General features: G+C 43.6%; 1 protein-coding gene across 2 annotated transcripts in view; it reads left to right on the top strand.

The window, feature by feature from the left end:
* The window catches only part of Itpr2 (inositol 1,4,5-trisphosphate receptor type 2), a 457,151-nt gene that overhangs the window by 169,976 nt on the left and 271,448 nt on the right, over positions 1-15,727 (top strand). For both annotated transcript variants that reach the window (XM_045139538.1, XM_045139536.1), the window contains exons 22-24: positions 4,359-4,552; positions 9,334-9,460; positions 14,322-14,379. In XM_045139538.1, coding sequence (XP_044995473.1) covers positions 4,359-4,552; positions 9,334-9,460; positions 14,322-14,379 — 379 coding nt within the window. The remainder of the gene's footprint in view (positions 1-4,358; positions 4,553-9,333; positions 9,461-14,321; positions 14,380-15,727) is intronic.

Here is a 15,727-nt window from a genome sequence, read left to right as displayed (position 1 = left end):
ATGTAAATAGCAATGCCATAGACATTCCCAGGCCTTCCAAATGAAACCCCGAGTTAATTTCTTCCTGGAATTGGCCACACCAGAGAAGCCCTTACTGACATGCACTGTTGGAACATTTCTCTCTTGTCCTTCCACAGATTTCACCTATAGATGATATAACGAATGCCACCTTTCACAGCGCTAATTACAGTCTAGACTGCCTGCATTCCTTGCTATCTTCTTTCGAATCTTTTTATTTATTTGTCTTTTCGATCCTGTAGGTATCCCCACAGTTTACATTCCTGTCTAAGAGCCGAAAATTTTATCTCCCCATCTCATTTCCGTTTCCCTTTCTCTCAGCTCACACTCCTCCACACTTGGGGAAGGGCGCATTTTTATTTTTCGTCAGATTCTTAGGCCTTGGCCTCAGGCAGACGTCCATGAACACCCACGAAGCCAAGACCACTGCTTGGAAAGAAAAGAAGACAAGCTTATTGGGTGGGATCGTCCTGGCTTCTTGCAGGAGCTGAGAAGTGGGAAACAGCAGTCAGGGTGGAGCGGGAACAGGGCTGTGTGTGGCCGGTGGCAGCTACAAATCACTGACTGTAGATGGAGAGGTGAACCGAAAGCCAGGCAGGACAGGAGAAAAGACAGCGACCTCTCATTGGGCATCTCATGTTTGTTACTTTACCACGACCTTATACAAATGGATGGTTTTCTGTGGGTTCTGGATAACGATTTTCTACTCAATTTACAGGAAAGAACGGGAACACACTGGCAAATACAGACCCCCCGTGTTTTGAAAGCAAAATGACAAAGCCCTTAGTTTGAGGAGACTGTGAGAACTCAGTTTAAATGGCTTGTGCATTCTTGGGACCCAGCCAAGTTCCTCCTTGCCACCATGAGGTGCTGGCAATTACTAAAGCCATGGGTTTTGCAAAAGAGCTTACTTACCAAGCAGCAATTCCACTCTCTGACCTGTCTTTATGGGGCAAAGAATTGGTGGTTTGAGATGTGGGCAAAGGTGACTACAAGTAAGGAAGTGACCTGAACCGCTAGCTGAGCTTGCATCACAGGCTTCCTGGTGCATCATGGGAGGCCTGTTAGAAAATGGTGTCTTGGGCTGGGGAGATGGCTCAGCAGTTAAGATGCTTGCTTGTAGAGCCTGCCAGCCCTGGTTCGAATCCCCAGTGCCCATGTAAAAGCCAGATACACAAAGTAGTGCATGCATCTGAAGTTCATTTGCAGTGCAAGAGGTCCTGGCTCTCTCTCTCTGTGTTTGTCTCTCGATCTTTCCAATAAATAAATAAAAACATTTGAAGTTTGTTGACTAAGAAAGAAAGAGAAAGAAAATGGAATCTTGTTGGATCTGTGGCCCTGTGATGTTATAGGCTGCAAGACTCACTTGCAGAGGCCTTAGCCAAGGTCAGTGGTGTTTTCAGTGTGAGCTAATTAAAGCGAATACCCCCAAATCTTAAAATAAAGCACCCCTCCCCCACAACAAGCAATCCTCCCAAGTGACCTACATCAGAAGTGTTTATAGAAAGCTGGCAGGCGTCTGTTGCTAGCTTATTGATTAGGTAAGCCGCTTCTAAAAGCTGTGAGGAAAAACTGAAAACAAATGGAAGTGTGGAGCTTATTTAGTTTTTTTTAAAAAATATTTTATTTATTTATTCAAGAAAGAGAGAGAGAGAGAGAGAATGGGCGCACTGGGGCCTCCATCCATTGTAGATGAACTCCAGACGCACGTGCCACCTTATGCATCTGACTTACGTGGGTCCTGAGGGAATGAACCTGGGTCCTTTGGCTTTACCAGCACCTTAACTGCTAAGCCATCTCTCCAGCCCTTATTTAGGTTTTCTTTTGAGTTCCCAAATACAAAATGTGCTCTTTGGCCTCCCTCATTCCCTCCCTGCCCTCCCTCTTCTTTGTGGAATAGCCTCTTTCTACGTGAACTTGTGGAACACACGGGTCTTTCTGATACCATTTAGGGGCGTTGGGTTGGTTTTCTCTGCTGACTAAAGAATTAAAGGACAAGAAAGTGTGCAAAAATAAATAAATAAATAAATAAGTTCATTTCAAAGTAAGAGGTGATGAAAACAGAGAGGACACAGACTCCTCTGGGTGGAGGGGATTCCAGAGCTGGAAAATTCACTAGCCCCAATGGGAGCTGGACTTTTATCAAATGAAGGAAGCCCTTCCATCCAGAGTTCATGACTGGTGAGCTTAACCAAAGATGGAGGTGCCCGTTGGTCCTTGAGCCATGCAGGTCCCAGAACCAGCAGGCCAATGGGAATATTCATTTAGGCCAAGAATTAAAAAAAAAAAAAGGAAGTTGGGCTGGAGAGATGGCTTAGCGGTTAAGCGCTTGCCTGTGAAGCCTAAGGACCCCGGTTCGAGGCTCGGTTCCCCAGGTCCCACGTTAGCCAGATGCACAAGGGGGCGCATGCGTCTGGAGTTCGTTTGCAGAGGCTGGAAGCCCTGGCGCGCCCATTCTCTCTCTCCTTCTATCTGTCTTTCTCTCTGTGTCTGTCACTCTCAAATAAATAAATAAATAAAAATTTAAAAAAAAAGGAAGTTGAATCACCCCTTCATCATCTTGCGTTAGAATATCGTCACTTACCAAGGGTTCTTTTCCGCTGTCTGTCTGTCTAGCCAAGGGAACTGCCTGTCTCCTCCCGTGTTTCTCCTTCTGCCACAGCCTCCTGATGCCTGGATGTCAAGTAGCAGTCGCTCTGTCTGGCTGCTTCTGTTTTTAAACTTCAGGGTTCTAGTATTTACAAGAGCAAACAATCTATTACAACGTGCTCCTCCAGACACGAAGTGCTCTGGATATCCATGACATCACAGTGCGTGACAGTGCCTACATAAGACCATCATAAGAGGAGGAAAAGATCATGACATCAAAATAAAAGAGAGACTGATGGGGGGGGGATCGGATGGAGAGTGGAGTTTCAAAGAGGAAGTGGGGGGAGGGAGGGAATTACCATGGGATATTGTTTACAATTATGGAAGTTGTCAATAAAAAATATTTTATAAATCTATTAATTTTGTTAGGAGGATTTGGCCACAATCTTTGCATCCATACTTGTACCTCACCTTATCTGGGTGTGATGGGGTAGGTCTTATTATGTTGTGGAAGGATCTGATGTGGAGTTCAGAGGACCCAACAGCTTACGCTTGCCACGTCATTTGAAAACATTTTCTGAGTGAAACAAGCTTCCTTTCGGATAGTCTTCCATTTTGAAATGGGTCTTCAACAGCTTCCTTCACTTCTTTTTTTTTTTTTTAATTTTGATTTTTACTTATTTAGAGAGAGAGAGAGAGAGAGAGAGAGAGAGAATATGGATGCACCAGGGCCTCTAGCCACTGCAAATGAACTCCAGTCACATGCACCACCATGTGTGTCTGGCTTATGTGGGACCTGGGGAGTAGACCCTGGGTCCTTAGGCTTCACAGGCGAGTGCCTTAACCACTAAGCCATCTCTCCAGCCCCACCCCCCCAACTTCTTGTACTGGGGTTGGCCCCAGAGTTCCTGAATGCTAGGCAAGTAGGTACTCTACCATCGAGTGACACCCAGTTTCTTTTCTATGCTTGGTGCGTTTCCTGCCATGTTCCCAGTCTGTTTGTGGGACCCTCTCAGCTGTCAGTCTCCATGGTGGAGGGCACGCTGTTTGCTGGAACCTCTGACTGAATCAGGGCCTTCTGCGCCACCCTGGGTCCTGGCACCTCTCACAGGAGTAGGCTTTTGCTTTTACAATCATGGAGGGGACAAAAACACCCGACACTCCAAGATGCAGTGGGGTTACAAAGATTGTGACCGGGGGCTGGTCAGTTTGCCTGCAAAGCCTAAGGACCCATGTTTGACTCTCCAGGTCTTATGTTAGTCAGATGCACAAGTGTGATGCAAGTGTGCAAGGTTGCACATGTGCACGGGATGGCACAGGTGTCTGGGGCTGGATTGCAGTGGCTGGAGGCCCTCACATGCCAATTCTTTTTTTCTCTCAAAAAAAAAAAAAAAAAAAAAAGGTCAGGCGTGGTGGCGCACGCCTTTAATCCCAGCACTCGGGAAGCAGAGGTAGGAGGATCACAGTGAGTTCGAGGCTCCCCAGACAACACATAGAGAGGTCCAGGTCAGTCTGGGCTAGAATGAGACCCTACCTCAAAAATAAAATAAAATAAAATAAAATAAAATAAAATAAAATAAAATAAAATAAAAAACCCAACAAGCAGCAACAACAAAAACGTTAGTCTGCTAGGCTTGCCTGAAATGAAGATTGTGACCAAATCCCCACAAAAAAAAAAAAAATTGCCTCTTTTATGATGTGTTGGCTGTCCAGGTGTGGTGTTTACTAACAAAGGCCTTTTCTCCTGCCAGGCAACAATGTCATGAGAACCATCCACGGGGTGGGAGAGATGATGACCCACATGGTTCTCAGCCGAGGCTCCATCTTCCCGGTGAGCGGGCCGGACGTCCAGCCCAGCGCGCACCCCAGCAAGCAAGTGAACCCCGCTGAGCATGAGGACGTCACCGTGATGGACACCAAGCTCAAGATTATTGAGATTTTACAGGTGTGTCCTGGCGGAGACGCATGTGTGGTTTCACCTACGCTCTGGTGCATTGTGGCTGTGTATCATTTTTTTCTTGTATTTTTTTTTTTTAAAAACCAAGTCTAATTTGGTAGCCTAGGCTGCTTGGAACTCATAGCAATCCTCCTGCCTCAGCCTCCACAGTGCTGGAATTATAAGCATGTGCCACTACACCTGTCTTTACTAGGTAAATATTCTGAAATGCTATTGGTCTAATTTTATTTTTTTAACATTTTATTATTTATTTGTTAGACAGAGAGAGAGAGAGAGAGAGAGAGAGAGAGAGAGAGAGGCAGATAGAGAGAGAGTAGGCATGCCAGGGCCTCTAGCCACTGCAAGCCTGGGTCCTTAGGATTTGTTGGCAAGTATCTTACCTGCTAAACCATCTCTCCAGTCCTTATTTATTTTATTTTATTTATTTAGGAGAGAGAGAGAAATTGACAGGTAGAGAGAAAAAGAGAGGCAGATAGAGAGAGAATGGATGCGCCAGGGCCTCCAGCTGCTGCAAACAAACTCCAGATGCATGTGCTCCCTTGTGCATCTGGCTTACGTGGGTCCTGGGGAATGGAACCTCAGTCCTATGGCTTTGAAGGCAAGCGTCTTAACCACTAAGCCATCTCTCCAGCCCTAATTTTATTTTATTTTTTCAGATGAAGGGCAGGTCTGATGAATCTCACACACATATTATTTCATATAGTAATCCCATGGTTTAACCCCATTGATCATAGTAACAATAAGATCCAACAATTGTCGAGTGCTCTGAAGTTGATAAAATTGCTTTTCCATGCATTTTTTTTCATTTAGTATTGATGATTATTAACTTTTTTCTTCATTTAAGGATTTTAAAGCAGGCTGGGTGAATGACTGAATCCCAATTAAAGTTTATTGTTAATGCAGTATATTTCATGTATTTAGATTTTTCATTGTTATAAGGAATGCACAAATTTCATTTATGTTATGCATATAATCTAAGTACTCAGTGCTCAGTAGTTTGAAGAAGGAGAATTGCTAGGAGTTTAACCTAGGCTACATAGCAAGACCCCGTCTCAGTGACCATCCCCAAATTATTACTAATCAGACTAGTTGATTATTGCTTTATAATTTTAAGAATAAATAACTGTCTCTCTTTGTATTTTGTTTCTAAGGAGCCAGGAAGATATATATACATGGCCAATCAAGCGTTAATATCTAGTTTTATAGTTTAAACAACGGCCCCTCCGTCCAACACGGTGGCGCTCACGGGAGAACTTTTCACTTATGTAACTCCATTCTCTCCCACACTTCCAGCAAAGGTGCCTCTGGCAGGTGGCATTGTGGGGCTTAGCAGTGGAATACTGGCTTGTGTCCCAGTCTTCCTGTCACTTGAATTTTCCTTGAGCCTCTCTGTTCCCTGTCTGACCGCGAGACCCCAGCTTCATGGAGTCGGCCCGCTGCCCTCGACTGCCAGGGACATTCTTCCAGCCAAACTCGCTGGTCATGCTTTTACTTTCTGTCAGCTGTTCCTTCTCAGGTCTTCCCATCATCTTTCCCTCCAGCTCTTTTCTGTTAGGAGCCTCTTGTCTTCCCCTCATTAAAAAAAAAGAAAAGAAAAGAAAAGAAAAGTTGGGCTGGAGAGATGGCTTACCGCTTAAGATGCTTGCCTACAAAGCCAAAGGACCTCAGTTCGGTTCCCCAGGACCCACGTAAGCCAGATGCACAAGGGGGCACATGCGTCTGGAGTTTGTTTGCAGTGGCTGGAGGCCCAGGTGTGCCCATTCTCTCTGTCTCCCCCCCCCCACACACTCACTCTGCCTCTTTCCCTCTCTCAAATAAATCAATAAAAATAAAAATATTGACGAGAAAAGCCTTGGGCTGGAGAGAGAGGGCGTAGCAGTTAAGGCACATGCCTGCAAAACCTAAGGACCCATGTTCGATTCTCCAGCCCCCATGTAAGCCAGACATACAAAGGTGAGGCAAGACCAAGGTGTCACATGCCCACTAGGTGGCGCAAGCGTCCGGAGTTCCATTGCCATGGTTGTGGTCCTGGTACACCAACTCGGTCTCTTTCTTGCTCTGTCTCTAAAAAAGTTCTCTTTCAGTTGATCCCTCTGTTCTGTCTCTCGGTCTGGCTGTCTGTGTCTTTTTTTTTGTTTTCTTTTGTTCTTTTGGGTTTTGGAGACAGGGTAACCCTGGCTGGCCTGGCACTTGCTATGTAGCCCAGATTGGCCTCAAACTCTTGGGAGTTCTGCGTGTGCTGCCTGGGTTCTGGACTGCGGCTGTGAACCATCCCACGGGGATCTTGTCCTGGTTTCACTCTTCCCTTTCTTCATTTCCTTACGTTTTACATTTATTTTTCATCATTAGCTATGTGAGGACATTTTATTATGGTTATGCTTATGAAATAAAATTCCGTGTATGTCGGATGTGGTGATGCATACCTTTGGTCCTAGCACTTGGGAGACAGAGTTAGGAGGGTCACCTTGAGTCTCAGGCCAGCCTCGAACGACAGAGTGAATTCTAGGTCAGCCTGTGGTAAAGTGAGATCCCACCAATGGCTGGCACATGTGGGGGAACTTGAACTTGCCCAGCAGGGACCTAAGCTTGCTTCCCGCCAAGAAACAGCTTCAAGGTTTAGAAAAGTGGGTGGGAATGGGCAAGGGAGAAGGAAGTCGAGAAGACAGAAGGAGGAAAAGGGAGAGAAAGGGAAAAATGGAAGGAGGAAGAGAAAAGGAGGGAGAGGAGAAATAAGTAGGGGGAGGAAGAAAAAAATGGAAGAAAAAGGGAAAGAGGAAGTAAAAGAGAAGAGAGAGGAAGGGAGGAATAGAGACAGAGAAGGAAAGAGGGAAGGAGGAAGAGAGTGGATAGAAAAGGAAGGGGAAGAAGGAAAAAGAGAGAGAAATGGGACGGAGAAGATGCAGACGTGGGCTGGGCAGCTAAACACAGCATTATGTACAGAGGAGTGTAAGGTGGACCCTGGAGGGAGAGGAGACAGAGCTAGCTCTGGAGGAGTGGAGGAGACGGACATTCACAGAGCAGGAGGCTCTGAAGAACTCTGAGGGTACAAGAGGGAAACTGGGTCAGCTCCACTGTCACTGAAACCTCAGTCTCTGTGCGAGAATGAAGGCCACTCTACCAGGTGTGAGGGGATTATGCCCTGTACCCTTCATTCAGACCCGTGAGATAACCCTACATGGAGCATCCAGGGGACTGTTGTGAGGAGTCAGAGCCTCCTGTTTCTAGAAGTTTCTGTATGCTGGGAATGCATGCCTGCAACCCCAGTACTTTGGAGGTAAATTGGGAGTTCAAGGTCAGCCTCAGTCTACAGATCGAGTTTGAGGCTAGTCTCAGCTGCGTGAGATACGGTCTCACACACAAACAAACCAACAATAAAGCGAAAATGAAAGTTGCCGAGGGCTTTTACTAACACTAACCAATGAGAATGTGTCCCTCCCCTTAGTGTAAAACCAATATAACCAGGTAGAAGACAGAGTCTCTGAATGGCGTCCGCTGGCGTGTGTGTGGCCGGTGGTGGGATGTAATGCCTTGTGTTTTTTGTTTTTTTTTTTAAATATATTTTTTAAATTTTTTATTTATTTATTTGAGAGCGACAGACACAGAGAGAAAGACAGGTAGAGGGAGAGAGAGAGAATGGGCGCGCCAGGGCTTCCAGCCTCTGCAAACGAACTCCAGACGCGTGCGCCCCCTAGTGCATCTGGCTAACGTGGGACCTGGGGAACCAAGCCTCGAACCGGGGTCCTTAGGCTTCACAGGCAAGTGCTTAACTGCTAAGCCATCTCTCCAGCCTGCCTTGTGTTTTAAAATACAGTGCTAATACCTTTCAAGGAAGAGGGAGCATTGTAGAAGAGGTGACCAAAAAAAAGAAAAAGTAAGGACCAAAGGAGGCGGACGAGTGCTTGGCAATGCTGTCTTCCAGACACACCGTGGCCGCGGTTCCCGACCCCACCGTGGCTGACCCTATCTCCACAAGACCTGCATAATAGGAGGGAACCATGATACCATTGAGATACGAGAGACTAGTTGGAAAGAAGGGATTCAGTGGAGGGGAGACTTGGAAAGGGAAAAAGGGAGCATGGTGGGAGGGGATTATGATCATAGTATATTGTCTATATGTAAGGAAGTTGTCAATAAAAATATTTTTCAAAATATTTTATTAATTTGAAAGAGAGAGAGAAAGAGAGACAGAGGGAAAGAGGAAGATGCAGAGAGAGTGAATATGGGTTGCGCCAGGGCCTCTGGCCACTGCAAATGAACCCCAGATACATGCACAGCTTTGCACATCTGGATTTACATGGGTACTGGGGAATCGAACTCAGGCAGTCAGACTTTTTTTTTTTAATTTTTTTGTTCATTATTTATTTATTTATTTATTTGAGAGTGACAGAGAGAGAGAAAGAGGCAGATAGAGAGAGTGAGATTGAGAATGGGCACGCCAGGGCTTCCAGCCACTGCAAACAAACCCCAGACACGTGCGCCTCCTTGTGCATCTGGCTAACGTGGGTCCCGGCGAATCGAGCCTCAAACCAGGGTCTTTAGGCTTCACAGGCAAGCGCTTAACCACTAAGCCATCTCTCCAGCCCGGCAGTCAGACTTTTCAAGCAAGTGCCTTTAACCACTGAGCCATCCCTCCAGCCCTCATGAAAAAGATCTTTTTAAACAGCAGGGAAAAAAAATAGAATGCTAGTTAATGTGTTGCCACAATAAAGGGTCTCATTTTAAAGTACTGTGGGAAATGAATTAATCTTGCCATCTTGAATGTTCTCTAGTTCATCCTGAGCGTCAGGCTAGACTACAGGATCTCCTACATGCTGTCCATATACAAGAAGGAATTCGGAGAGAGCGGCGAAGATACCACCACCCTCAACGGCTCTCCAGACACTTTGCTCTCATCAGGTGTGTACCCTGGGCAGGGCTTACCGTTCACGTTCTGTTTTTCTGCGAGCCTGGAAGAACCTTCCATATCTTAAGACACAAAATAACTTATGTAAGAGAAAATGTGGAATAATCTCTCTCTCCACTGATTGGAATAGAGACAGTGCATGATGTAAGTGGCCTCTTAGAGAGGCGGGACAGGGGATATTCGCTGCTGTCTGGTGCTAACTGTTGTCTGTGAAAGTCTGTCTGTCCTTTGTCACTGTTGTGTCCGTGAGGAAGAAACACTGTGATTGGGCCATTTCACAGATGAGGTAAACAAAGGGCAGAAGGCGATGTGACTAGCAAAAACTAGGTCATGAAGAGACCCTGAGGTGATCTCATGTACTCTGAGTTTAAATCTTCTCTTTTAAAAATTTTCACTTATCTACACACACACACACACGCACGTACGCACGCACGCACACACACAAGTGTATGTCTTCTCACTGCAAATGAATGCTTATCTGGTTTTATGTGAGTGATTAAGAAATTGAACCCAGGCCAACAGGCTTTTTAAAATATCTATCTGTCTGTCTATCTATCTATCTATCTATCTATCTATCTATCTATCTATCTATCTATCTATCTACCTATCTATCTATCTAGGAGAGAAAAAGACAGACAGATAGACATGGGGGGGTGGGGGGAGAATGGGTGCGCCAGGGTCTTTAGCCACTGCAAACAAACTCTAGACACATGCGCCTCCTTGAGCATCTGGCTTATGTGGGCAATGGGGAATTGAACCTGGGTCCTTAGGCTTTGCAGGCAAGAGCCTTAACTGCTAAGCCATCTCTCCAGCCCCCAAGGAAACACTTTTAACCATAGCCACTGTGACAGACAGTTGAGGGGCTATCTTCCTTGTCCACCAGTTTGACAAAAATCATTCAGTGACTGCAAGTGTATAGTTAAAACGAACAGCTGGTCCCAGAGCGAGAACTCACTCCATGGGCTGTCCGGCGGGCTCTCTCTAGGAGTGACAAGGCCGCCACACAAAGTCATGCTGGCAGAAGCCTTGGCAGAAATATAGTAATTATTGGCTCCCAGAAGCCAGACTTCTGGAAACATGAGCTCTGGGTGTCAGTAAAGAACCTGAGGGAAGGTCAAGGGTAGACAGAAAAACCCTTCTCTCTGATGGGCCTGAGTGCTTGATTGCTTTCTTGCGTACGTCCATTGATGCCGTGCCTTTCTGGGAGAGTGGTGTGCTCATTTTTATATCTCGCACCCTCTCCTTCCTGAGCTCTGAGCTGAGAAGTGAATGACCTCATCACCCCTTGAACATGCTGTCTTAGTAAAGATGTCTTCAAGACACCAGTGAGGGGGAGCGGAACGCTGACGGGGTCACGTAGGAAATGACGCTGGCCCTCAAGACAAGCAGAGGGGGAGTTTAGAAGTAGCCAGCTTAGGTCAAAAGACCCCCATCATCTGGACCGGAGGGATGGCTTAGCAGTTGAGGCGCTTGCCTGCAGAGCCTAAGGACCCGTGTTCGACTCTCCAGATTCCACGTAAGCCAGACACACGAAGGTGAGGCCAGCGCAAGGTTACACTTGCCTATGAGGTGGTGTAAGCTTCTGGAGCGGCTGAGGCCCTGGTGTGCCAGTTCTCTCTCACGCTCTAAAATAAAATAAAATAAAATAAAATAAAATAAAATAAAATAAAATAAAATAAAATAAAATAAAATAAAATAAAATAAAATAAAATAAAATAAAATAAAATAAAATAAAATAAAATAAAATAAAATAAAATAAAATAAAATAAAATAAAATAAAATAAAATAAAATAAAATAAAATAAAATAAAATAAAATAAAATAAAATAAAATAAAATAAAATAAAATAAAATAAAATAAAATAAAATAAAATAAAATAAAATAAAATAAAATAAAATAAAATAAAATAAAATAAAATAAAATAAAATAAAATAAAATAAAATAAAATAAAATAAAATAAAATAAAATAAAATAAAATAAAATAAAATAAAATAAAATAAAATAAAATAAAATAAAATAAAATAAAATAAAATAAAATAAAATCAATAAAATACATTGTCTGGAAGCACACCAATAGAGCTCCTTTTCTGTGTATTTTGATTCTTTTTAAAGTTTTTATTTATTTATTTGAGAGAAACAGACAGAGAAAGAGGAAGAGAGGGAGGGCACCAAGGCCTCCAGCCACTGCAAACAAACTTCAGACACGTGCGCCCCCTTGTGCATCTGACTAACGTGGGTCCTGGGGAATTGAGCCTCAAGCCAGGGTCCTTAGGCATCACAGGCAAGAGCCTAACCACTAAGCCATCTCGCCAGACCTTATTTATTTATTTTAAATTAATATACAAAACGTAGCAGGATTCCTTACGGAATATTTGTAATTCCATAAGGAAATAATTTTCAATAGTTTTCATTGAACCGCTTCCCCCCTTCCGTCCCCTTCTCTGCCTGTACCATTCCACTTGTATATCACATAGCTCCCCACCCCCCCTTAAAAATCTCTCTCTCCTCTTCTGGGCCCCTTTCTAGTTTCAAGACCTAAACCCACAATCACACCCCGAGATACCCATATACAAGAAGCTAGTCTCCATATATGAGAGAGAACATATGGCCGTTGTCTTTCTAGACTTGTTACCTTACTTAGTATCATATTTTCTAGCATCTATTTTGCTGACATTTCCATGGTTTCATTTTTCTTTATGGCTGATTGAAACTCCATTGTGTGTCTGTACCACGCATTCATTATCCATCCATCAGTTGACAGGCTTCTGGCAGATTCCGTTTTCTGGCCATTGTGAACAGAGCAGCCGCGCCCATAGAGGCAGGAGTATGTTTGTGGTGGAGCGTAGAATCCTTTGGGAATGTTCCCAGGAGTGATGTAGCTGGGTCATACAATGGTTTTATTTTTAGCGTTTTGAGAAACCTCCACACTGATTTCCAAAGTGGCTACACTGGTTTCTCTTAAGCGGTTCTCTTGCCCCCACAACCTTGCCAGCATTTGCTGTCTGTCTCCTTGATGATAACCATTCTGACTGGGTGGGATGGAGTCTCATAGAAGTTTTAATTTGCCTTTCGCCGGTGGCTAAGGATGTCTACGAACACTTTTCAAAAAAAAAATTTATTTATTTATTTGAGAGAGAGAGGCAGAGAGAGGGAGAGAGAAGGGGGTAGAGAGAGAATGGGCGTGTGAGGGCCTCCAGCCTCTGCAAACAAACTCCAGACACATGCGCCCCCTTGTGCATCTGGCTTACGTGGGTCCTGGGGAATTGAACTAGGGTCCTTAAGCTTTGCAGGCAAATGCCTTCACCACTAAGCCATCTCTCTGGCCCATCGAACACTTTAAAATAAGTATTGGCCATTTGTGTTTTTTCTTTTGAGAACTGTCTATCAGCCCATTTATTGATTGGCACTTTTTTTTTTTTTTTTTGGTTTTTCATTTTTTGCAGTTCTGTGTCTAGAGACCAACTCCCAGTGTGAGGCGCAGCTGCTAAGATGGTCTCCCATTCTATAGGTTTTCTCTTCATCATGCCCATAATTTGCTTTGCAGAAGCCTTTAAATTTCATGACAATTCTTGGGGCTATTTCTTATGCTATTGAACTTCTATTCAGACAGGTCTTGCCTGTATTTTTGTTTGTTTGTTTGTTTGTTTGCTTGTTTTTTTTTGAGGTAGGGTCTCACTCTAGTCCAACCTGATCTGGAATTCACTCTGTAGTCTCAGGCTGGCCTTGAACTCACAGTGATCCTCCTACCTCTGCCTCCCGAGTGCTGGGATGAAAGGCCGCAATACTCGAGCTCTCCTGTATTTTGATTCTTAAAAATATATTCTTCCATATTATCACCAGCTTCAATGACATGCATGTATTATGTGTGTATTTTTAATGTCTGCATACACATATATGTTCTGTCTATCTGAATGTTTTCTCCTTTTGATTCCATCAGGGACTGCAGCCCTTACAATGGTGCCACCCATATTTAGGGTGGGCCTTCCCACCTCAATTAACCCAGTCTAGCAACTTCCTCACAGACATGCACAGAGGTTTGTCTCCCAGGTGATCCTGTCACATTACCAGTCACTATTAACCATCACAATAAACTCTGTTAATGATGTCTTCTGATCTTTTGACAAAATTTGATTATAGCAACACATCAGTTTAAAGCATACTTTACATTAAAAAGTGAAAACTTGGGCTGGAGAGATAGCTTAGCGGTTAAGTGCTTGCCTGTGAAGCCTAAGGGCCCCGGTTCGAGGCTCGATTCCCCAGGACCCACTTTAGCCAGATGCACAAGGGGAGCACGTGTCTGGAGTTCGTTTGCAGAGGCTGGAAGCCCTGGCGTGCCCATTCTCTCTCTCTCTCTCTCTCTCTGCCTCTTTCTTTCTCTGTCTGTTGCTCTCAAATAAATAAATAAAAATAAACAAAATAAAGTGGAGGGTGATCAAACACCAATTCCCACCTCTGGCTTCCAAATGCACACGTACCCATGTGCACTGCACCAACACGTGTGTGTACCCACACATATACGGACGCACACACACTCACATGCACACCACACACAAACGCGTGTGCAAAAAAAAAAAAGACAAGAAAATGGAAACCTAGCATGTATAAGACTCTGGGTTCGATCCACAGCATATAAGTAAATAATATATAAGTAACTAGTAAATAAGACAGAAGCTTCCACTTAAAATGTTTATGTTTAAGCGTGGCGCTGTCAAAATTTTCTAAACAATGAATTAACATTGGGTGGCATCAGGAAATCAAGGCATACTTGTCTTCAGGCAAGCTGATGTTAACCTGACTATTGTGCGGCCTGATTAGGTCAAAATAAAGACTGGGTTTTGTCATTTTTTCTTTGTAGCTATTGTTCCTGATATAGACGAGATTGCAGCACAGGCAGAAACCATGTTTGCTGGAAGGTGAGGCGACTCTCACTGTCTTTCTCTTTCTTTTTTTTTTTTTTTTAATTTTAATTTGTTTTTTAATTTTTATTAACATTTTCCATGATTGTCTTTCTCTCTCTTGTGAAGTTGTTTCAGCCAGAACGTCACTGGCGGCTTCCTGTTGCGCAGCTGTCTGGGTGTTGTTACTTGTCCGTTGTTGCTCACGTAATTTCTGCCCAAATGAAGCTGTTCGTTTAAAGAGAACGGCATAACTTTTCTGTTGGTCGGGTCAAAAAATGGTGAGGGAAATGGGATCTGTGTATTGAACCTTTCCCTGAATTCTTTGCTTTTCTGTCCCCAAATACTGACATGCATGCATGCCCTTTATCTCCTCTGATATAAACATCATTGTACCTTACAAAACCATAGCTGCCATGGATCGCGGGTACTTGAAGCAAGAAAATAGCTTTTTTTTTTTTTTTTAATGTTATCATTAACTCTGGATGTGCAGAATGATGCTATTTTCTGCCTGTTGGAAGTATCTGTGATTAAAGAAAAAAGTTCTGTTTCATGGCTGCCCTTATTTTCTATAATTTGCAGTTGTAAAGTTCTTTCTCAGAAATGAAATAAGGGCAATAAAAATGGAAGAAAAGCAAAATATCTAAGCTAAAATTATGAAGGTGTGGCTCCTTTTTGCTACAGACTTGACATGGGAAGTGAAGTCTACAAAAGGGTTTTGATACCTTCTGCACTCTGTTTTTATTTTCCTTTTTCTCTTTTTTTCTTTTTGAAATAGGGTCTCACGCTAGCCTAGGCTGACTTGGAACTCACTTTGACACCCAGGATGGCCTTGAACTCATAGCACTTTTCCTACCTCAGCCTCCCAGAATGCTGGGATTAAAGACATGTGCCACCACTCCCAATTGCCCCTCACTTTAAAAGAAAGACAAACAAGAATTAAGAATTAACAGAACCAAGATGGCTTTCTCTATCTATTTCCATGTCACCTGTCTGTCTATCTATCTATCTGTCTGTCTATCTATCTGTCTATCTATCTATCTATCTATCTATCTATCTATCTATCTATCTATCTATCCATCCATCCATCCATCCATCACCTATCATCTATCTATCTATCTATGTATCTATCTATGTATCTATCTATGTATCTATGTATCTATGTATCTATGTATCTATCTATCTATCTATCTATCTATCTATCTATCTATCTATCTATCTACCTACCTATCTATCTACCTGTCATCTATCTATACATACCTTAGAGCAGAGCTATGCATTAGGTTTGTGCAATTGCACTCTATAATTTCTTCACAGTGATGAAATCCCCTGAGGGTGACTTTCTCAGAACGGCCTTTCAAATGAC

The sequence above is a fragment of the Jaculus jaculus genome, chromosome 22 (assembly GCF_020740685.1).
Source record: "Jaculus jaculus isolate mJacJac1 chromosome 22, mJacJac1.mat.Y.cur, whole genome shotgun sequence".
Classification (NCBI taxonomy): domain Eukaryota; kingdom Metazoa; phylum Chordata; class Mammalia; order Rodentia; family Dipodidae; genus Jaculus; species Jaculus jaculus.
This window is presented reverse-complemented; position numbering and strand designations above follow the sequence as displayed.